The sequence below is a fragment of the Monodon monoceros genome, unplaced genomic scaffold (assembly GCF_005190385.1).
Source record: "Monodon monoceros isolate NGI ecotype Baffin Bay Population unplaced genomic scaffold, NGI_Narwhal_1 Super_Scaffold_17, whole genome shotgun sequence".
Lineage (NCBI taxonomy): Eukaryota > Metazoa > Chordata > Mammalia > Artiodactyla > Monodontidae > Monodon > Monodon monoceros.
This window is the reverse complement of record NW_021703773.1, coordinates 15,248,528-15,273,657: the sequence shown is the minus strand read 5'-3', so window position 1 is coordinate 15,273,657 and position 25,130 is coordinate 15,248,528. Positions and strand designations below refer to the sequence as shown.

Below are 25,130 nucleotides of genomic sequence, written 5' to 3'. Positions count from 1 at the left end.
GTATTTATCATCTTCAGAACATATTACTATTTGATATGTTATTTTCTATATACACATAATTTTTTATGTTATTGGTTTATTGTGTTTTCCATAACTATGTGAAATTCATGAGTGCAGCAAACTTGAACTCTACCTGCACATAGTTGTCACTAAAAACATATTTTATCGAATGAAGACTAGAGTCTCAAATACTGTGCCTTGCTCTGAGTATTTATACAAAATACCTAAATAATGATGCCAGGTAGATTGGAATATTTATAACGTTACCTTGGCTTTAGTATTTTGTACTGTTGTCCCCTTCTGTGAGACAGGGGAGTAGTAACCAATGGACTCTGATGCTTTAGTTAATTTTTCTCCCATTCCATCCAGCTCAGTAGACTTTACCAGAATTCTCCAGAGCTAGATTATTAGTGATGAATCATGTTTAGGTCATTAGTGATTAATGAATGATTAATTCATTCTCTTCTAGTATTTGCACACTAAGTATTAAATTTACTGAACAAAATAACCCTTTCTGAAAACCAGATTTTCCATACCTTTGGAGAAAAATGTTGAAAAGTTCACAAGGTCTAGAAAGTGCAAAGTCCAGAATTAAATCAGCCCTTCCCTGAATGACAAGAGGATACAAATAAATGCATTTATCTTAACGTGAATGCTGATAAACATCTGGATCCAAGAAGGCTGAAAACTTCCTCAACCTTAGCTAAGAAAGACTGTGTTTTAGAAGTTATTTGACTCTAACGAATGCTTTTAAACATAAAATCTAGTATGAAATAGAACTGCAAAACTAAGATGAAGGAAGTCCTAATTATTTTAAGGAATAACCAATAATAGGGGTAGCCACAACCTTGAAAACCAAAAGAATTGCAAAGCAATAATTTTGAGAATGTTGAATTTATATTTCAGAAGGAAGTAGAGAGGACTAACCAGAGAGACAGCACAGTGATATATATTCTCTCAGGAAATCTTGGCCATTTCTCTTTCAGGAAGTTTACTTAGCTCTTCTGAGAAAATAAGTATATCTGCAAGTGTACGTTTGTTACATTCCTTTAGAATGACAATAAACACTTAAACAATTTTCTATTTTGTTTATGGAATTCTCATAATGCCAAGGGAACCAAGATATTTCAGAATATGTTTAATACTTGAAAATGGGTCAGCATTTAACATTTCAGGCGAAGGTTGTAAAAGTTTCAAATATAGGGTAGTTTGCTTAATCTCTTAAGCGTTGTATGTTGTTGTTCTCTACAGAGCACTGTAACCACTGTGAACGCTTTTGTGATCTTGAAAAACACTCAGGTCTGTGAGACTTAAGAAAGAAGGAAATTTTTAAAGAAAACTCTATAGTCTTGTTGTCTTTTTGCAGCTTGGATATTCTGAAGTATTTTGTGATGAACAACATATATAAAGTAATAATGTTAAACTCATCTTTATTTAAGAAAATATCATTGAATTTCTTGAGGTGGTAAAATAGTTTTAATTAAATAACAGATTTTTTGTTTTCTTGACAACTTTTTCTCTTGGCTTTTTGTTATGCTATTTGCTTTTTCAAATTGTTAGAGGCATTTGATATATTTACTGAATTTCTGATGCTTTACAAAAAAAATCAATTCTATTGTTGAAAGCCCATTTTCTTTGTAATGTGTGTTTGTTTTACTTCAGATACTTATTCAGTTCTCATTTCTTTTCTAAGGCATGTTAATCTCATCTTCATGTCTAAGCAGAATTTGTAGAAATAGAATATTCTAAAAAGGAAGTTTGCTTTAATATGAGATTAAAGACAATGCATGGTCTGAATAGTCACAGCATTTTGCTTGTGACTTCAGAGACCAGCTATACCAGGGAAGGTCTCTTCCTTGTCAGCTGGACATAATCAGGTTTCTGGGCTCTTTTGCTCCACTCTCACATCCATACTCTTCCTTTTTCTTCCCTTTAACTGTGGTGGTCCTTAGAGTTCCCTTTATCGTCTTCCTATAATGTATTTTCTACTTTGTAATAATAGCCATTGTCAGAACTATAAAATCTCCACCAGAATCTTCAGGCAAAGTAAATTCCTGTGGTATTCTGTCACCTGTTGTATAACTTTACATTTTGTAGCAGTTAGTAAGTTACACATCTCCACTCCAAATTGGAATTAAGGTCTAAAGCTTTTGGGCTACTTTCAAGAAAACATTAAATATTAATTTAAATAATAACAATGACAATAAAGAAAAAGGTAATTTTTTATATTATGAAAGAATTTGTTCTTAATCATCTAATAGTATTAGCTCTTCTAATACATTTTAAATTATAATTTAACATATGAAACTATTTTTATTTTCTTACATATAATATATGTCACTCATAAAAAATTGGAGAGATAATATTTAACAGTACATTAATACAATTTGAAGTTATAGCTCTAAAATAAATAGAAAAATGGGAGAAAGCCAAATAACTTGGATATTTTGCATTTCTCAGTATATAGTTCAACATTTTATTTAGTGTAGGATTAAGTCAGTTAACACCATAAATTAATAATCTTACATTATATATTTTGTACTACTTAATAGGTAATTTAAATTCTTTGTTATGTTGTTTTTATCACTGCATAATTTATTCAGCATTATTTCTGTTGGTGTATTAATTATTAATTGCATGCACAAGAAATCTGAGAAAAAACTAAAAAGAAAAAAAATGAACAATTATTGTTCTATAGAAAATCATATTTTATAAAATTTAAAGTTTCCATCCTTCAGGTAATGAATATATTATTCTGAAAATTGTATACCCAGTACATATGCTTTGACATTTCTTATCCATATTCTTAGGTTTTATCAGATAGTAAATAATGCATTTGCTCTTTGAAAGAACTAATTTAGAACCTAAATTTATATACTACCATAGAATACCATCTCCCCTTTTCCAAAACTGACTTCTGCTGATATCATTGTATTATGTTACAGGATAGTAAATATGCTGTTTGTTCTTTCAGAGATCAATTTTATAGTGATAACTCATTGAAATACAACTAAAATAAATAACATTCTAAATAAAAGTTTTAATTAAATAGTTATATCTATATAATTCTAAATAAAAGTGATTTTCTTTCCATAGGTTTTTGCAAACACACTGACATTTTATTAAAACATATACACTGAGCTCCTTATATCCTGCTTTTTTTTTTTTTTTTTTTTTTTTGTGGTACGCGGGCCTCTCACTGCTGTGGCCTCTCCCGTTGCGGAGCACAGGCTCCGGACGCGCAGGCTCAGCGGCCATGGCTCACGGGCCCAGCCGCTCCGCGGCATGTGGGATCCTCCGGGACCGGGGCACGAACCCGTGTCCCCTGCATCAGCAGGCGGACTCTCAACCACTGCGCCACCCGGGAAGCCCTATCCTTCATTTTTAAAGTCACAAAAATATCTTGTGGTACAGTTGGCCTCTGTCTACTCCGAAGAACAGATAAAGTCCATTCCAAGAGTAGCATGGCTGTGCATACAGTTACTGGGCTTTAGACAAATAGAAGTATTGCTGAGAATCTTCACAGACTCCTGAGAGCAAAGGTCAATGTTAGGATTGGACAAACCCCGCTGAAAATGATACACATCTTAGAGATGTAACAGGTGGTTAAATAGCTTTGAAAAGCAAAACTAGTGATAAGCATTTGAGGGGTTTTATAACATTTCAATTAATTTTAATTAAATAAATTAATTTTAATTACTCATCAGTAATTGTGTGAGCACTCACCATTATTCTTAGATATCTTGTGTCTTTTGATTTTAAAAACATCTTTGGTTTTATTTTTGAACACTTCTTTTCTTTCTTTTTTTTTTTTTTTCAGATGACACGAGAACAGTACATACTAGCAACGCAACAAAATAACCTGCCAAGGGCTGAGAATGCACAACTTTACCCAGTGGGAATTTATGGATGGCGAAAGAGGTGCTTATACTTCTTTGTCCTTCTGCTGTTGGTTACCATGATAGTTAACTTAGCCATGACAATTTGGATATTGAAAGTGATGAACTTCACCGTGGTAAGTACCACCATGATTTTATATCTGTTGCCTTTGGTTCAAAGAAGATATAGCTTTATTATTTTTTTAATTGACAGTTATTCATCTTAATCTTTACATGTTTGTCTTGAAATTTCGAAGACTGTCATATATTATTTTATGACTGCATTCAATAGGTAATCATCATACATATATTTTACTACCTGGCATTTGAGTGTGGGGAATTTAGATCATGAGACAGCACAGCACATTGATTTATCAGGAAGCTAGAAAACGTTTTATCAATAAACATAAAGCATTGTTTGCTAAACCTGGGAATCTGAAAAATGAGTCTGCTTTTAGAAATGATATTTCATGTTAAAATTAATATATGAAATCACAAGTTCCTTTGAAATACTTTATACAGAATATTTACCTCTCTACATTTGCTTTCTATGTAATATACTGCATGATCAAATCTGAACCCTGGAATTTTCCTGGGCTGCATGGAACAATGTCTATAATTGTCATCACATGGTGATCTCATTCTATCAGAGAGCATGGCCATGGTAAATAAAAGATAAACCAGGAATTAAATCTCTATTTTACAAAAATCAGTAATTAGCAAAATCATTGTATAATCCATAGATGAATTTTGCTTCAGTTTTTTGACCATGTACAATAAACTTATGAGGATGTCTTATCTGGGAAAAATTAGCTGCTTCAGCAAAGTCTAGTTTAGCCATTTTATATTTACTGGCTAAATTCTTAAATTTTTCTACTCTGTCTTTAAACCATTCTGCCTTTGCTTAGAAACCTGATAACTTCACATCCAAGCAGGTATCTTTCTTTGCTGACCAAATTGCTATTATTCTTTAGAACTCTGCATCCTCAGGGGTGAGTGGAAAGCTGACTATTTAACTTCACTGATCTTCCGATGTGGGGCTGTCTTTTAAAAAAAAACAACAACAACTCTGCTGTGTATTGATTTAGCAAGAGTAGTTTCTTTCTGACTTCACGAATACCGAATTCTGACTAGAAAATGAGCCCAGCATCTGTCCACAGTGTAGGGCACTGTGGTTGTGTGCAGTAGGAGCCTGGGGGGCAGGTGGCCTAACCTTCCAAAGAGGAAAAACTATAACTGTGCAAATCATGATAAAACAGCATATGCTCATGGAGAAAAGTGAGCTCAGCAAGGGTTCCATGTTTTCCAATACAGTGCAAATTCTGAAGGGTATTCATCAAAAAAAGAAATGAAAGACAAAGAGAAGATGGGCGGGACTCAGTGTGTTCCAGGATTAGAGAAAAATAACTGCTTCCTAGACGTGGATATATGTTCAGGGTCATTGATCAAGGCCTGTGAGCCTGTGGGTGGCTAGAGGTGGAGCTGGGGGCTACTAGGCAAATGATAGCTTTATGAGACTCTGATAACACATATGAACCATTCCTTTGTCCCAGGAGCTGGCTCATTCCCGTACGCACCACCCCCTGGAAAAAACAGTCTTGAGAGTATCTGACACAAATGTCATTAATTCTACCTGTCGTCGTTTTGTTCTTCTGAGCTCTGCTCCCGTGTTCACTTGCTCATGCCTTCTTCATTTGTGGTTTGTGTATCACACAGTAGGGACAGTATGTACACCCCTGCAGATTTTTGTATGCTCTCTTAGCTATCAGCCAAGCTAGCAGTTGCTGACAGCAAGTTCTTCAACATCATTTTTCAAAAAAAAAAATTTTTTTCTTAAAGAGAAGAAGAGTAGATTTTTCTCCAAGTCTTACAATTTCAAGCATTCTTTTTCCTCTGTCAAGAGACATCTTTTAAAAGCTCATGAAAAATAGGATCAACTCTCTCACCGTAGGGAGCATTGATCCTATCCAGTGACCAGGCCACAGGAATTTTCAGATTAAATGCATGTATGTTTCTGAAGCATGTTTAAATTAATTAAGAAAATAGACTTAAAATGCGTAATTTCATGGCTGCATGCCTCAGCCTCCCAATACCTTGCCCCATGCTGAAGCCAAAGCTGGATAAGCCATTCAGGGAAAATGATTGAACCGTCATCTTTGTCCTCCGGATCCACACAGGCCTCTGGGTCTCTGTTACCTATGGAGCTATCTAATTTGAACCTCAGCTGGCCAAAATGTAAATGTCAACATATTCCTTGGGATAATGAAAAGGAATTTATTTCTGTAGGAATCTTGACATTTATTTACTTATTTTAATTTAGGCATATCTTTCTTTTTTGTTGTTTTTTAAATCACAATTTTATTTTTTTATAATCGAAATAGAAAACTATCCTTCCTTTAGCTATGTAAGCTATTTATATGTACCTGAAATAAATGGAAAGATAAAGTTGTAATTTTTGTATCAAGATAATTTTTATAAGGTAACATATTCTTTATATCCATGCAGAGATTCGTAATTGTTCATAAAAATTCCAAATTACTTAGTAATTGCAGATTTTAGCAGTCCTAAATACTACACATCAGATTAAGCTGCATGTACTTGCAAAGTGAAATAATTTGTAATCCTCTTACATTACAGCAGTAAAAAAAAAAATCAATTTTAGTTTTCACTAGTACATAAGGATTGTACCTATCTCTAGAATGAATACCAAAAACCACTTGCCATACTATAGTGAGAAGTAGTAAATGGTGTGTAAATTGTTTAGGGAGTGTTATTGATCTGCACAAAATGTATTTCACTTTCATTACAACTGTTGCCATTCAATACATGGAAATATGTAGCTGTTAACATCTCTTATTTGGGCGAACTTGACATGTTGTTGCTCTCAAAATACTGTGTTTCCAGCACAGCACGTGTAGCTGCCAACCTGTTCTATGATGCTTCTTGGGGTCCATCATTATGACCAGTATTACACATGATCTCTATGGTTGATACGACCTTATTCTGTTTCTCATTTTGTGGAAAATAATATCACTCTACTATTGAGATATCCAGCTGCAGAAAACCAAGAAAAAGGAAATGACTTTATACCACAGGGTGAAAAACTGAGGGTAGATATAAACAATAATTTCCTGACCATGAGAGTTGGTAAGTGTAGGCATGAGTTGAAGGGAGAGATTTTGAAACAACATTCTCTCGAGATCAGAATAACCCAATTACATGCTTCTGTTGTTGTTGTTTGGTATAATATCTTTGTGATTCAATATAATAAACTAGTCCAGCAGATCTATCAAACCAGGCATTCTGCTGAGGCAATGTTCTTTTCTTCCAGTGCCCATGGTAAGTAAATTAGCTCTATGCTTGAAAATTGAAAATGAATATAATAATAAAGTATTCATTTTAGTCATGAGAGTACTAAGTAAAAGTTGGTGGCATCCAACTGCAACTTAATTTGATTAGACATGTTCACAAGCCAGCAAAAGAAAAAATGGAAACTTAAGTGCCATTTATGAAGTGAAGATTGAGAGGAAGGTCATGAATGTTGTGACTGAAAAGTCAAGAGTACCCAGATATGGATAATAATTGAAGCAATCAATTAATTGAATAAATTAGAAAAAAAATTCTTAGAGGCTTATATGATGAGTGGGATGAATGTTGGCTGAAGGGAAATCCCAGGAGAAGCTGGATTGAATATCTTGGTTTTTAAGGATTGAAAAGGAACTGGGACATTTTTAGTTCAACCATCCACGTATTTCTAGAGTTCACTCTACAACGTTCTCTCTATTTGGTCACTCAGGATGTGCTTAAATCCTCCTTTGGATGATAAGCAAACCATCCCATTATATCACTGGATAGTTTTGTTGTTATTGATATCTTGGTATCTTGTTGCAATCTTCCTGTATGTTAACTCCAGTCTTAGGATCCTAATTCTATTCTTTCAGTCTGACATCAATTTATTAATTAATCAAGACCACAGTATGTTCCAATATACACACATATATATACATATATAAACAAACATGCACAAGTATACACATATGTATGCTTTTATACATATACACATCAAGGATATATATATCTTTGATCATATTGCATTTTAATGTCTAAAGATCAGAGTATGTAAGAGAGATTCTTATGCAATCCCTTTGGTTTCCTTAGTTGCGACTTCCTTTTTTCATCTCATATTGTCTTTATTACATATTTATAAGTATATGTTTACAAGATGATCAACCCTTTTATGATATCTTTCTGTTTATGGCTGTTGTCTATAGAGTCACTGATACCTTTTATCATATTTTCTTTTAGTGTACCTTTCTAAAGTTGAGATTGCACATAATACTATATTTAGCTTTCTGCTTCCTCACTTTTTAAAGCTAAATGTTTTTAAAGTTAATTCGGGTGGAATATGAAATAATATACTTTTTCTGATTCTTAAATCCTGTACTCCTTCTAATACTTTGGTAAATGACACATCACACATCCCCATCTTACACTTGTAACTATTTATTCCTTTTTTTAAAATCTTCATCAGTAACCAAGTGATGTATTATCTATAGCCATTTCCAATCTACCTAAGATGGCTAAAGTGTGTATGCAATAGGCTCTCATCTGTGTGTCCATCCAAAAACTTGCTACTCCCACAGTTTTCTTCATTTCACTTTCTAATAGGACCATTACTTTGGAATGAACTTTTCCATCTCCATTTATCCAGCCAGTTCTTATATTTATCAAAGCTGTGTCCTAATCTCAGATGCATTTTATTTCTTACTCAGAATCTATGGATATGGATAAACATATGTGAAGCTTAAATATGAACTAACCATATTTCATTGATTTTTAATTGTTTTTTTCTCCTCTCCTTAGCATGTTTATCACAAAATATTTTCTTTCTATATGACCTTGTTTATTGTCTGTTCCCCTCTCCACAAATGGAATATAAGCTCCTTGAGGCCCAGGGTTTTTGACACTTTTTCCACTGCTGTATTCCCAAAGCAGAGGATAATCCCTTCCAGATAATTACCCCTTCACAAGTATCTGTGGGATAAATACCAGTCTTTAACATTACCTGCGTTGAAAACCAGTTAGCTGTTCATTTCACTATGATGTGTGCCTTTCCAAAGGCCCAGCTTGACCTAGGAAGAATTGAGGCAAAACTACTAGTTATCCCAGGTCTCTTTGCTACTGTTTAAGGTCTCATAAGCACAGGGGATGGTTCGTGGTCTATGAAGTGGTATTTATTAACTTCTACATTGAAAAAGCAGTTTTGTGTTCTGAACACCAAGATTAATAATTCCCAGTGGCTCCTGATTTAAGAGCCAACACATTCCAAGAAGGCAGGCCCAACCTTGATTATCCATTGTCAGTGGTACAGAGAGCTGCCATCATTAACATTTATTTAATATGAAATATTTTATCCTACAAAAGAATATACATATAATATATATTTAAGGCACAAATGATAATAATAACAATCATAAACAATGAAATGAACACTGTGCCACATCCCCCAGTTATAAAAATAAACATTACCAATGTCTCCTAACTCTGTCTATAGAGAACCACAATCCTGAATGTTTTTTTCTTGATGTATTTAGTTTCATGTGAGTGTATGTGTGTGTATAAACCTCAAACATTATATTGCTTTTAGGTCAGCAATCTGTTTGCAAGATTTATTCCTGTTAATGTGTATAGCTGCAATTTATTTAGTTACTGCTGTAAATTTCATTATGAGTCTACCTTATTTATTTATCAATTTTCCTTTTGAGTTATTTCCAAAGTATTTTTTGTTGTTTAATTTGCTCTCACAAACAGTGATCCTAAGAATATTTTTGTATATTGATAAGTGTAGTTGCAAATGTACAAGAGTTTCTCTAGGTTCTAGATTCTAGAGTGTACGTCTAGAAATACTGGCTTTTAACATGAATTTTTTTTCCCTGAAGTGATTGAGTCAGTTTGCTACCACCACGAGCAACCTGTAAGGGTTTCTTTTGTTCTCCTTAACTCTTAACAGAGAACTGCCAGCTAAACTAAACTGCTACCTCTTAAGCCACAAATCTGACAGCCAGCTATCTCATAAAGATCCTCTTTGTTTATTGGTTTGTTTGTTTATCTGGGTGTCCCCTTCTGACAGATTTATTCCTTTATTTTTAGTCATATGTCTTATCTCTGCAATAGGATTTACTATGTTGTATTAGATGTATAATTATGGTTCATCTAAATATGTACTCTTCTCCACTCATTTTCCCAAAACCCCATTAATGTGGGAATTCCTCATGGAGCAGAATCAGGTCTTATTATCTTTTTTATCTTGGTGTCTTTGCCAGGCACATAGTAGGTAATACATTATTTTCAGTTGACCATTACATCACTTATTACAATCCCTCTAGAAAACGTAATCAGAACCTCAAGTGTGAGAGAAACTCACTGTGTTTCCTGACTTCCAGCCTCTCTTGGGAGGGAACCTTCTGCAGTGGAGGCTCAGCCTGCCCACCACAATCATAACTTCCCCAAGTCTCTTCATTTAGCAATTGAAATCAATGGAATATTGAGATTGTCTAGAGAAATTTGTTGACCCAGCTTGGTCTCATCTTAAGGATATTTGCGATTTTCTAAATTTATTTTGATTAAAAAAATAAAAAGATACAAATAAAAATAAAAGATACAAATAATTAGTGGGGACAAAATAAGTCCCCACTAATTATAAACTAGTCTCCGGTTACTGAAAAAAGATGAAATGGATCAATAACAGGAGAAAGTAGAAAAGGGGAAGAATTTTATTCAAGTGGCCCACAGGGCAAAAGCAGGGGTGTGAGTTTTTATTTGCATTTCTCACAGAATTGTTATAAAACATGGACTCAGAATCAGACTTTCAAAACTTCTGAAGCTTATGCTCTTTATTCATTCCTTTCAAAAACCCACAGACATATCACCATCTGTTTTGTGTATGCAACAATTTAAGAACAGAACATGAATTCATTTTTATAACCGTAACTATTATATAACCAAGGAAAAAGCTTGAGTCTCTACTACATATTGGTAAGATATTTTCCCATAGAAAATTGGTGTCAGTAGCAGATTCCCTTAGATTGCTTGTACTGCCAAAAACACCTCTCATCATCCATGAGCAGTGGTTAAACGAATGAACTTTGGACCAGACCTTTGCATCCAAATCCTGGTTTTACCACTGATTCGCTATGTTACCTTCAACAAATTAAACTGTGGTTCAGTTTCCTACTCTGTACAATGGGCGCAATATTATTCTTTTTATTAGATCATTGTAAACGTCAAAACAATTAAAATAATGAAAGTTCTTCAGAAGTGCCTGGCATATCCTAACAGCTAAGATTTTGCCATTATTATTATTATTTTTACTCTTATTTCTGCTGTTCTGACTTCTCAGTTATTCCATACATCATGTAAGTTAACGATTTTTTTCTATTAATGTTGAGCATAAAACAGTCCTAGAAATGTAAAAAGGTCTAAAAACATGTGTATTAATGAATAAGTAGTAAAGAAATGAGGGTGTTTATAATCTTGTTTCATACTAATGATATGCATAAAGGTTAAGAGCATGAGCTATGGAGACAGACAGCCTGATTCCTATTCTGGCTCCAGGACAGCTGCCTAGAAGGATGGTCTTGTGTGAGTCACTTAACCTCTCTAGCTCCAGTTTCTTCATCTGCAAAATGGTCAATGGTGTTGACCCATAGACATATTAGAAGTAATAAGCGAGTGAGCTCTTATAACAGTGCTTAACATAGAGCCTCAGAGTAAGTACTAATTAGTGCTAGCTATATGTAATGACCTACATTATTTCCAGGCTGTGATTAGCTGTTCATAATGATTAGCTGTTCATAATTAGTTATTTATTTTATAGGATACATTGTATAAGAGAAAATGTCTTACTTCCTTGGGATGATGGATGGATAATAAAGATTTCTTTTGAAATTCTAAGTTGACACTCAGATATAAAAATTTACCCGAAACTTTTAAGAGGAACAGTTCAGCTGTCAAAACGTCATCATGGTTTGGTTGACCCTAAGACGTTTAGTTTGAAAATGTGCATTACCTGAAAGGGACCCTACTGGCCTGTCTGAATGATGGAGCTTATTTTCCAGAGAGAGCTAATCTCTTTTTTGAACCATTTTGACAAATATACTACTTAAAAATTGGGTGACAGAGTGGGATTTCTGTTTTTGATCCTAAATGTTCTGAGTTTCTTTAACGTTCAGAGCTTTAAATGCTTACCTGATAGAGATATTGCATTCTGAATTATAGCCCTTAGGTTATAACCTTTAGATCTGGGAGTGAAAGTTTGAGATACCCGGCAGCCCATATTTATTTAGCATGTAGTTTGTATTCAGCCAGATTATATGCTTTATAGACCAGACCTTACTGAATTTCACAACACTGCAAAGTAAATATTATATCCCCTTTGGCAGTTGAAGACACAGAGGCTTAGGGAAATTAGATAAACTTCCCCAGGTCACACTGATGAGCAAGGTTAGAAGCTTGGGCTCTACAATTTTAAAGTTCATGCTCTTTTTGCCACCTTTCATTGCATTAATGTTATCAAGATGCGGTTAAAATTAAATTAGTTCAATGTTCTTCATTAAATAATTTACTTTCCTGTCTACTTTAGTGCATTCACACAATACCATTAGATACAGAACTATGACATCACTGCTTTTTAAGTATATTTAATATTCATTGGAAAAAAGATACCTCAATCCTCTGAACTATTTTAATTTAATGGGGCAGCGTGCCTAATCTCTCATAGTCAGTGAGTAATTAGAACAGTGAAAACTCTTCTGTAAGTTCCAAACATGACTATGCTTTTGAGTTTGCCAGAATGAGCATTAAGCTTAATTTCTGGATAGAGAAATGGTGCTTATTAATGGCACCTTTATAAAAGGGACAATGATTTTCATAAAGGCTGTCTTATCCCTGTGTGACTCCAATCTAGTCTTTGCCCTCGTTAAACTATATTTTGCTGAGTAGCTAATTGCTCGTGATGAAAAACCATTCTGAAGGTGATTTAGGACCATAGCTTTTGTCCACCTTTCTGGGCTGCCATTTCCATTTTTCCAGTTAATTCCTCAGTACAGGAATCATGGCTCCCGCCCCAAGCCAAGGCGGGTGGGGTGCTATCTTCTGTGGCATGACGACCACTCCACAGGGGGAGTGCCAGCAGTGGGAGCCCGCCTGCTGGAGAGCCATCCGGCCTGCACCGCCCCTCAGTGTGGCGTGTGTGGATTTACTACAGAACTTATGCGAGTGAATAGTACAGTTAATGGTGCAAGGCTGCTTCCATTATAACCCTCTGTTTGTACCTCCTCATAATTTTCTGACAAATTGTCCCTCAGGTGAAATCATTCATGCTTAGTCTTAACCTAGCAGTACATGTCCTTCCCTCGCCTTTAGAAAGAAAACTTTAGTCACTTTTATCCAAGTTCAAACAAGTACCAAGCAGTCATTCCTTTGACTGAATTAAAGTACAAAAACAGGGGCATAAGATAAACCGTGAACTCTACATAGCATGTGCTAAATGAACTACATTAGAATACCGGATATTTTGCAGGAGAAAACAAAGAATTAAGAAAATTAGCCATTGAATAAAAAGTTATAGCAAGTACAGACTTGTTAGTTCATATGTTTTTATAATATATAGAGATGGAAAAGACTTTTTTTCAGTGCCTGTTTTACACAGAGAAGATGGAAATCCAGAAAGATAAAATCACTCACCCATGTTGATGACTTGCAACCAGACTATAAAATATGTTAGATCACATTGAACTTAATGTAATAAGTGCATTGTGCTTATCCTCACATGTAATAGCATATAGTATGACCTATACTTTGACTAATTTAGTAGGAAATTTAGAGGGAATTTTAAGTTTTAAAATGAAACAATGCTAATTATCTTAAGAAGAGTTAACATTTTGCTATTTTGTAAAAGAAATGAAGCAACCATTTGTTTTTCAAAAGCATAATTGAAATGTCATATTTGTTTCTAAGAAAATATATTTTTTAATAAAAGTCATCTTTTAGGCAGGGATTCAGATGAATTTAATTTAAATAATAATTTCACCATAGACCTTCTTGTTAGTTTGTAAACTCATTCCCAGATCAAATATATGTTAGTACTACATAATAAATTAATAGTACTATACAACATGTTAATACTATTTATTATAAGCAGATTTAGTTTGCTAAATAGTTTAATATTTAGTTCTAAATCTTTCCAGAAATTCACCATTACAGTGCCTCTGAAGATACTTACACTGTTTCAGAAGCTGTTTATATCAGCTGATGGCTATCATCTTTGGGGTAGCTCACAGCTTCCTTCCCAAAGCATGCATGATGGTCCATAATACAACTTCAACAGTGTTCAGCTGTATTCCAACTTGTAAATTCCACTGAATAATGTCATTAGAGAATTATATATCTGTTCTCTTGTGATTCACATATTTCTGCTATTGAAAATTTTGTATATTTCTGAGCTTAAGAAATTTTGAAATAGGCTAAGCCTCTGTTATCTCTCATATCCTCTTTATTTCTTCTTGATCAAGGGGTTAACTTAAACTAAACAGAAAAAGCACTGGGCGTTTGTTAAAAGTCTTCATATAACTTGACCAAGTTTATCTCCTGATGCTAGTTTTAGTTTTAGTCGGAGGAGGGAAGTGTAAAACCTAAATTTCAGCATGACCCAAATATGCATGTGTGTGCACTCGTTACAAAAGAAGTACTTATTTTCAGTGTTCACTAAAGTCCAAAAAATATTATTAAGAAGCAATACAAATTGCTTAAACAATGTGTAAAACCTGTGTGCATCTCCACTATAATATGCCTTTTAATCTCACTTCCAGTGAGTTGCAATTTTATGAATTGGACTCTGTTTTTCGGTTAACCTAGTTAATTTTTCTTTGATATGCTTCAGTCTTGATTGATGGCTTAATAGCAATATTGTCACTTTATGTTCCTCTAAGAGCTCTGGTTAGTGAGCTGCAAAAAAACAGACAAAATAACCAGATTTGCACTAGGAAGACTCTTACATATTTATTTAAAATACCTGAATACCTAGGTATTTAAAGAAACATAGGAATTGGTGTTAGTAAAGAAGGAAAGGGAACAAGTATTCATGCAACAGTTTGTTAGGTACTTTACATAGTTTGTGTTACATAGTAGGACATTCCCATGAGATGCATATTATTATCTCTTTTAAAATAAAAAACTTTGCCCAAATTCACGTAATTAAAAAGTGACTGAATTAATGTTTGAATATTTGTTTATCGAACACCGCAGGCCAAATTTGCTTCACCTGCTTAGGAATCATTCTACTGTTGATGTTATTCACACGTCAGTGTAGCCAAAATACAATTTTTCTACATAAGCAATATTCTACTATTCGACAATAATTTAATAGGTTCACATATAAGACCTCATACATTTTTATAGGGGCATGAGATTGAATATTTTCTAGTTAATTTTGAAATGGGGTGAGGTTCTTACTTTACTGTCTGCTAATATTAGTTTATGTTCTGTTTCTCTATTTTTGATTCATTATCATATGCATAGTATGTTAATTATAACAGAACTGCAGAGTCATGATACTTGCTATAACTTTTTCTGCCATTTGTACAAATAAGAAATGTGAGCTCTGTTTTAACTATAGGCATACTCAACTTTTCATATACTAACAGGCATTTTAAACAAGTTCAATGTATTGGTGATCTATTGCCACAAGAATGCTGTGTAACAGACACAAATCCCAGTAGCTTAAAATAATCAACATTAATTTAAATCGGGAATCTGTGGATTAACTGGGTGATTCCATCATCTGATGTTGGCAGCACTTCCTCATGGGTCTGCAGTCAGCTGTCCTAGCCAGCTTGTAGCTTGGCTGGTTTAGGATGCCTCGTCCCCATACTTGACAGTCATTTCACTTGGATCACATGTCTTTCTTCCTCCAGTAAACTAGCCATTGTTAAACAGGTTAGAAGTCCCAAGGAAGAGCGTAGATATATGCAAGACCTCTAGATGTCTAAGACCCAAACTCATTGTCCGTCATCACTCAAGTCTGAGCCTTCTATTAGCCAAAGAAAGTCACATGTGCAGTCAAGATTCATAGGATGAATAGACTCCACTTCACTTGTATCCTAAGAAATGCAATTAAAACAAGAGCTAAATATCTCTTTTATTTTTAGAATTTCAAATAGGCTTGATTTTTTTTTACAGCATTTTTAGGTTCACAGCAAGTACAGAGTTCCCCCATGCCCTCTGACCCCACACATGTACACCATCAACATCCCCACTAGAGAGGCACGTGTGTTAAAATCAATGGACACATCATTGATTACCCAAAATGCATAGTTTACATCAAGATTCACTCTTGATGTTATACATTCTGTGGGTTTAGACAATTAAATAATGACAGGTGTCAAACATGATATAATAGTATCATACAGAGCAGTTTCACTGATATAAAATTCCTCTGTGCTCTACCTATTCATCCCCGCCTCTCCACTAATACCGGAAATCCCCAAAACCTGGCAACCCTCCGTAGTGTTACCAGTTTTCTGGTGCGTTTCATAGTGCGTTTTCTAGAATGTCGTGTTGTTGAAATTATACAGCATGTAGCCTTTTCATATTGGCTTTTTTCACTTGGTTAAACGCATTTAAGTTTCCTCCATGTATTTCATGGCTTGATAACTCATTTCTTTTTAGTGTTAAATAATTGCCTGGATGTACCACAATTTATTTATACATTCACCTACTGAAGGGCATGTTGATTGCTTCCAGGTTTTGGCAATCACGAATAAAGCTCCTGTAAACATCCATGTGCCGGTTTTTGTGTGAACGTAACTTTTCAATGCCTTTGAGTTATACCAAAGAGCATGATTGTTGGATCATATGGTAGGAGTATGTTTAGTTTTGTGAGAAACTGCCAAGCGGCCATCCACAGTGGCTGCACCATTTTGCATTTCCACCAGTGGTGAATGGGGGTGTTTGTTGCTCCACATCTTCACAAGCATTTGGTGCTGTCAGTGTTTTAAGTACCATTTTCAAACTTATCAAATTACCATATATTTATTATTTTCCCTTTAGTACTGGTTTACCTGCAGAAATATTACACACTTTAATATGTCTATATTCAATATATATGTGCGTGTGTGTGTGTATCTATATTTAGATGCAAATACACCACATACTTACTTTTATAATCACCAGATATCCTACAGCTTAAAGATAGTTACCCTGAAGTTTTATTAAAGGTAATGACAATATTAAGTCATTGCTTGACAGCACAAAAGGATTTTTCCTTTCTTTTATAAAGAATAATTTGAAACTTGTACCATTTTTTAGAATTCTAGGCCTTTAGAGTAACTTGACATCAGGTATGTACCCTAAGAAAATAATCAGAAGAGTAGAGAAAAATTTCTGTCCAAATAAGTATATCTTCTGTATGTAAAAAGCAACGTAAAGATCTAAACACAAGAGGGAGTTAAGGTTATAGTAATAAATTTATGTATGCAATATTAATCATTAAAAATTAAGTTTCAAAATCATATTAATGATTTTGAATAAGTGTTTATACTATAGAATCAAGTGAAAAGACGTATTTAAAATAACATATGCAGGGCTTCCCTGGTGGCGCAGTGGTTGCGAGTCTGCCTGCCGATGCAGGGGACAAGGGTTCGTGCCCCGGTCCGGGAAGATCCCACATGCCGCGGAGCGGCTGGGCCCGTGAGCCATGGCCGCTGAGCCTGCGTGTCCGGAGCCTGTGCTCCGCGACGGGAGAGGCCACAACAGTGAGAGGCCCGCGTACAGGAAAAAAAAAAAAACAAAAAACAACAAAAAAAACATATGCAGTATTATATCATCTCTAAAAAGAGTTGCTTAGAAAAATATTGGTTTGGCCAAAAAGTTCGTTCTGGTTTTTGTATGCTACAGAAAACCTGAACGAACTTTTTGGCCAGCCCAGTATCTTAAATAAAAGCAAAATATTAAATAGCAATTACCTTTTAGTGGTGCTCTTATAAGTTTCTTTTTCCAACTTCCTTCTTGTACTTTTTTGTAAACTTTATTCAGTGGCTATGTATTTTATAATCAGTAGAAATCTGTGTGAACCATAATGAGTTCACTATACTCAGTATAAAAAGGCTTGTTTTCTTTTCTGGAATTAAATCCAAAAATATGGGTTATTAGTAAAAATCTAAATGTTTTAAAGACCTTATGAAATAATACTTAATGGGGACTTAAAAATAGTACTGTGCCAATTGTCTTGTTTTACTTAAGAAAATGGAGAAATTAGTATTTGATTTTCAGAGACAACAAGCTATTTTCTTTAGGATGAAATTAGACTTTCATCTCCCAAGATGGGACCAATCCATATTTTACAAAAGACACACCTGATCCTAGATCAGCAACTTTTTCTGATGTCTGCCTTCTAAAAATAATATTAAGTGCATCAGAAAAATCTTACTGACCTGGAAAAACCTATATGGAAATCTAATCTTTAGTTATGAGCCATTGAATATTAGATCAAGAAATATTTTAATTTTCCTCATCAATGATTTTTATATGAAAGTGAATTTAGTCCCTAGGAAACAGATTAAGCTGTGTAACTAGACTTCTGACCTCTATTTTCCCTCTGGGTGGGAAGAAGCCTAACCTGACTGCCCTGATTATATTTTATTAATGATGAAAGCACTTGACTTTCCCTCTGACTGACTAGGTCTGATTCCTATACATACAGTGATATATGTGCATATTTTAAAACAGGGCGTTGCTTTCTGCTTTTTTCAATTGGTAGCTTCATCCAGTTAACTTGACTTGATAATTTTGTTGTGAATACTCTTTACTTTTGCTTAGATCCAGAATAAACTTATAAGTCTTATAAAGTAGCAAAACTTATGTAGTTCTACCACAACCACTGTGTGGACTACCTCCTTCATTTATTTAACTGATGTATTGTATCCAATCAAGATTCCTATTTAGAATTCAATCCATGTTTTGCATGAAGAGCTGTGCTCATGAAGCCAATAAACAATATATATTCAGTTCTTCCTAAAAATCATGTTTAAAGTAGCAAGTACAATATACTATTACTCTGAAATAGTTTTCCAATTGTAATCTTATTTTAATAAAAATTGTGAAAGATAACAAATCATTCACTAAATAAACACTTTTATTTGTATTTCCCCCCTTCTAAAAATAAATAACAGTGGTTTATTTCATTAAAATTGTGGATAGGAATTCTTCCTGGGAATCATTTATCTCTAGCTCTATAAAATTTCCTACTATTAATTCTCCTAGTACTTGAGTAATTTTATGCTCATTTGGCCTAAGCTTTTTAAGTGTCTCCCAAATGGAGGAATACTGAGATTGGAGGCAAACAAAAATTGCTGATGGCTTACAAAGTTTCGCCAATCAGAAAAGTCAAGCAACTATGGAGTTTGGTTGATAATGATGTGCTGATGTAGGTTCATCAGTTGTAATAAATGTACCACTCTGGCTGGAATGCTGATAATGGGGAAGGGTGTCCATTTATGGGGGTAAGGGGTATATGAAAATCTCTGTATCTTTCATTACATTTTACTGTGAACCTAAAATGGCCATAAAAAAAGAAAATCTATTGACATTATATATAAAATATAAATATGTATACATTTTAAAAATCAACCAAAACCATATTCCTGTACTTAATAGAGCTCTGGCCTTCCAATAGAAAATGTCATGCTTAGTCATATCTACAGTAAAGAATAAATATATTCCCTTGATTTGTTCACTAAACTATGAATCTTGAGTTATTCCAGGGGCATTAATGTTGTTCAAGTCAATTCAATACAACTATTATTCCTTGTAGACAACGTAGAGTGTAATTGGCTGGTTTCTTTACTTTTTAGTTAAAAAATGCATTCTTAATGTTTTTTAGCAACCTGTTGATAGTTTAGGTATTGGTATGTCACCTTAAAGAAATAATTATGGAAAAGTTAGACCTGTTTTGTTGCCATTCCCCATATTGAATGTTGTCCCCAAAATCCTCCTTTAGCCCTTTAATTCAAGTCTTTGTGATACAAGTCTATATCTATAGAGGTTCATTTTGAGATATGGTAAGCTAATATTTGCAACCCTAATTTTGCAAATTGTATGGCTATTGGAAGAAATTAACATGTGATTCATATTAGTTCTCATTTTTTCTTCTGTAATCAATATGGAGACACTGACTTTACTCTTTTTATTTTAGAAAAAAATAACTGCTATCATAGCATCTTTCCACCAAAGGCAACTGACACTCTTTTTTAGAGTCAGCTGTATTACCTTACAAATTGATTTCTGATCAATGATGTAGCTCCATATTCTCAAAGAAGTCATATAATTCAGTAAATGTGCAACAAAAAGTTTGATAAGTCATTTTACCTTAATAATTTGTTTTATAAACTTTTGCTTATAAATTTTGTTTCATAAAGCTCCTGTTTCAGAAGATGTTATTTATAAACAAATATAGAAATTATCAATCTAAAATTTAAATCCATGATTCTGCATCACTTCGGCATTGGCAGGGTATTGGTGATTAATTATTAAACATTGCTTTCCAGAATGCTGATAATTGGGTATTTGGGTAGCAAAATTGTAATTGCAAATCACCTATCCTTGAATTCCAGCATAATTCTGACAGGCTCTTGACAGCACACAATCAGTGTCTGCTCACGGCCACATCACAGTCATAAGCAAACACATAAACGACAGGAAATAAAATCTTCATTTTGAATCATTACAAAATTAAATATTTCAAGCAATACTACTATATTCCAACTAATAACCTGAATCTAAATTCTGAAACTCCAAGCAGAATTTAACAGTGTCAGCGATGCAAACCTGTCCTGACCTTTTGTTCTTTTTTGGTCTCTCAAATAAAACCCAGGAGCTAATTAGCCAGTGTTTGTGCCTGAGAGGAAGGAAGGGAAAGAGCAGTATATAATGTGTAAATTCTAAACTCCAGGTGCCTTAAATCTTTCTTGAATTTCTTGCTTTTTCTGCTTATTCTTTCTAGATTAGAACGAGAATAGAAATTAGCCCCCAGATAAAGCTGTGTTAATAAACTAAGGTCAGGTAAGTTTTTAATGTAAATTCAATAATTTACATTCTAATAATTAGCAGAATTGGGAATGGGAAATATAGATTGTTGTTTTGAATGTATGGTTAATATTTTACAGGTGTTTACTTTCTCTGACCTCTAGCTTCACACAATTCTAATTACATTTTAAAAATTTGCCTCCATTTTATTGCATTCCTATACATGGACTCGTTAATTCAATAAATATTTAGAATATAGCAAAAATGAATTCATTAAAGAACAGTGTGGGAAAATACACCTAAAATCAATCGAAACAATACTACATAAGGATAACTTTTTGGTATTAAATATTCATAATCAGCTTTTATAATCTGAGATTTCATGAATTTAAAATAGTCATTCATTAATGTTTTACAAATTTTATTTGGAAAACAACATTAGAATTATTTATGAGCTGACTTTTCTAAATTAATGGAATCTGCGAAATTAATGGAAAAGGTATATTTATGATATTAATGACACTACCATATTTTCTAGAGATCATTAAATTAAATTTGAAAATATACAGTATCTTGAAAATCAAATATGGAATAATATATTTTATCTTTATATAATGAATTTATAGCTTCATTTATTAATTGACACTTTGTCACATTATTTTCAGTGTAAGACAAACCATTATATTTCCCACAGAAATACTCTGGAAAATTATCTGAGCTGCCTGACTTAGAATTTATTATTTTCATCTCAGTGATTAAGCTAAGGATTTAATTCTCTTTACAGTAATCCCCTCCTTAAGATTCTGTGTTTGAATGGTATTTTTAACCTTGCTTACAAGAGTGCAACATATACTACTTATAATTACAAAGAATCAGACTTTTATAATCCTAATTTCTGAAGGAGATAGTTCTCTAGAGAGTAACCTAATAGAGAATGTGTCTTGTTTGAGTTTTTTAATAAAATTAATAATGAATATATCAAATTTGGCATTAAGTATATATATTTAATATATAAATGGACAGCTGCCATTTGCTATGAAAAGAAATTGTTTGCCAATTAAGCACAGCCTGAGACAATGCCTGTTAATATAAATGCATCTATTAAAAATAGCAGTGAATATTAATAGTCAAACGTTTTAGCTTTCAAAGAAACTTTTGCTTTTTATAATGGTAGCTTTAGTTATTCTGTTTATATTTAATCATGTAGTATCATAGATGGTCAAGATCTTATAATACAGTAAGTGGTTGAGATTATGTCTTTTTATTCAAGAAGTATAGTCTTTTATTTGGTGGATAACTATAATGAGTAAATTACCTCATTGTAGTCACTGAGGAAACAATACTAAATAATAAAACAGATAATTATGAAAATTACAAATCATAATAGCTACTATTATTCACATGTTAACTAATTTCTCCTAACAACCCAAGAAAGCAGTTACTGTTATTAGCCCCACCTAGAGGTTAAATTAACTTGTCCAAAACACATGGCTAGTAAGTGGAGGAGCCAGAATTGTAACTCAGATCTAAGATGCCGTACTACTGTGGTTTTTGTTTATTCTTTACTGGATATATCCAAGATTATTTATTTATTTTTATTTTTAGATGAATAATAACTTTAACAGGCCTGCCTCACCAGCTCTAAATCTCCAGTTTGGTAATGGCTCAGTGTTCTTAAAGTAGACAATCTTTCCTTTTTCCAATAAATTACATTTCATAATATATCTGGATTAATGTCATAATAGGGAAATGTTTTTGAGAAATGTTTATAAGCTCTCAATTGACATTTGAAACTAGTTAGAATTAGCAGGTTAAGAGACTAAGTCTACTGTGACAAATGGACAATAGCCAGACCACCTATGACAGCAGAATTCCGACTCACAGCCGCTACAGCAATTAACCCAGAGTGGTCAGGACTTAGTCACTGACTGCCAGCTTTTTTATCTTTTGCCCCAGCTTCGAACTCAAGACAAAATCAAAGCAATCACATAAAATTCTCCGCATCTAGTTTTAGTCCACCTCCAGCTTTCCCAGCTCAACAGCCTGTAGTGACAGCATATTGAAGCCTTTTCTTTTTTCACTCTTAAGACTTCCCACTTTCCTATCTGATTTTGAGGCTCCACCAAACTCAAATGATAGTGACAGATTTCTTTGTTAGGTCACCATAGAGCATTAACCAGAGTTCCCTGTGCTATACAGTAGGTTCTCATTAGTTATCTATTTTATACATAGTATCATTAATGTATATATGTCAATCCCAGTCGCCCGATTCATCCCAGCCACCCCCCTTTCACCACTATTATTTAACATAGTTTTGGAAGTCCTAGCCATGGCAACCTACTTTTCTTTTAAGACCTTTAAATGACTTGATGTAGCCTACCCACATTATGGAGGGTAAACTGCTTTACTCAAAGTCTATTGATTTAAATATTAGTCTCACCTAAAAATATCTTCACAGCAACATCCAGACCAGTGTTTGACCAAATGCATGGGTACTATGACACATGAAATTAATCATCATGTACTTCAAATAGCTTCCCGATTGACCCACCTCAAAGTCATTCTTCCTTACTGGAATTATAGTCAGCTTTCTAAATGCATAGTTGATAGGCCTTAAAAATATTTCAAAGGCTTCTTATTGCCTAATAGGTAAAATCAAGTGGCTCCTTAGTGTGGCGTACAAAGTCTTTTACAACCTGATTTCTGGCTAACTTTCCTGCCTCATTTGCACCACTGAATATCCAAAATTTTATGCTCCAATAATGGACATCTACTGGTAGATGCTCTTCCTTTTATTGTTCCTTCCTCCTGGAAGACATTTCTGTGTGTGTCTAAGAGGAAAATCTTAATCATTCTTCTAACCTCTGCTCTGACACTAGCCCCTGGGGTTGGATTTATATTGTTCACATCCACAATTTGGGTCCTTGGTGCTCCATGGAATCTAGAGTGTTCCACTCTTGCCCCATTTATATCACCTGCTTAGGTTTCATCCTCTCCCACTTGACTATGGAATTCCTGAAGGCAAAGCTTGTCTGTTATTTGTATTTATATTCTCAGTAATTAAACATAGCTTCAGATAAAATTGTGCACAATAAATCCTTCTTTAAAATTACCTCAGCTAAACATTGAAATCAGATGGAAACATGGCTATAAATAAGTAAAGATACCAAAAACAAATGTGGGATGGGGGAAAAGCTGATATGTTTCAATAACTAAACTATTGTAACAAGGGAAAATGTGTATTTGAAAAGATGTACAAGGTAGACCATCTTGACATACATTTTAAAATTATGTTCTTTCAGAGTGAAAGACATCTAGTTGACCTAACCACTTTTAGGGGTATCTCTCATGAACCATTTAGAATGGAGAGGAGTACAGGAGTCAGATTTATGACTGACCTCATAATCTCTATGATGGAAAAAAATAAAACAATTGCACTTGTTAATAGACGTCTTCCTCTATTTTTATCTGTTCAATCTTATACTCCCCTTTCTCCTGACAAGGATATAGCTTGGCCACCCATGTTACACTCCTCCATAGAAACTATAACAGCTTTTTAGAGTTCACAAACATTTTTTTCTTGCGTTACTAATCTCTGTGTGCAAACACTAAATGACTGGGGATATTAAGTAAAGCAATTGAATATTCAGATTCATATCAGCATCTTTGTTTTATCATATTTTGAAATAACTGCTATAAATTGTCTCCTATTAACTGGTTCTTTAAACAGTAAGTCATAGTAAGAGAGAGTAGTCTCTGAGGAACAGGAAGAAGAAGGTAAAAAGAGATTTACCAGTTCAGGAAGGAGGTCTCAAGAAGTGAAAGAAGTTAGCAAGAAGAAGTTAGATGCTAGGGTTCTTAAACTCTTAATTTTTTAAAAATACATCTTTATTTCTCAAATTCCAAGCTTTATTTAGTGATTTCATCTGCATCATTTAAGAAGGTCAGTGACCATTACAAAGAGAAAACCTCACACCTCCTCGGAGCCACTAAGAAATTACTATTTCAAAGGCTATGCAAATACAGAATAATAAGAAACTTCCAATTTAGTCTAATATATATCTAACTTTTTGTCTATATTAAATTGGAAGTTAATGGATTAAAAACTCTTAGTCTATCCCAAGCAGCTATCTTTTAATCCATTAAAAAGGAAAAGACCAGATGACTTAAGGT

General features: G+C 33.8%; 1 protein-coding gene across 3 annotated transcripts in view; it reads left to right on the top strand.

Moving 5' to 3' along the window:
- The window catches only part of SGCZ (sarcoglycan zeta), an 895,164-nt gene that overhangs the window by 578,393 nt on the left and 291,641 nt on the right, over positions 1 to 25,130 (top strand). For all 3 annotated transcript variants that reach the window (XM_029226514.1, XM_029226515.1, XM_029226516.1), the window contains one exon: positions 3,821 to 4,015. In XM_029226514.1, coding sequence (XP_029082347.1) covers positions 3,821 to 4,015 — 195 coding nt within the window. Of the gene's footprint in view, positions 1 to 3,820; positions 4,016 to 25,130 lie in introns of those variants that run through there.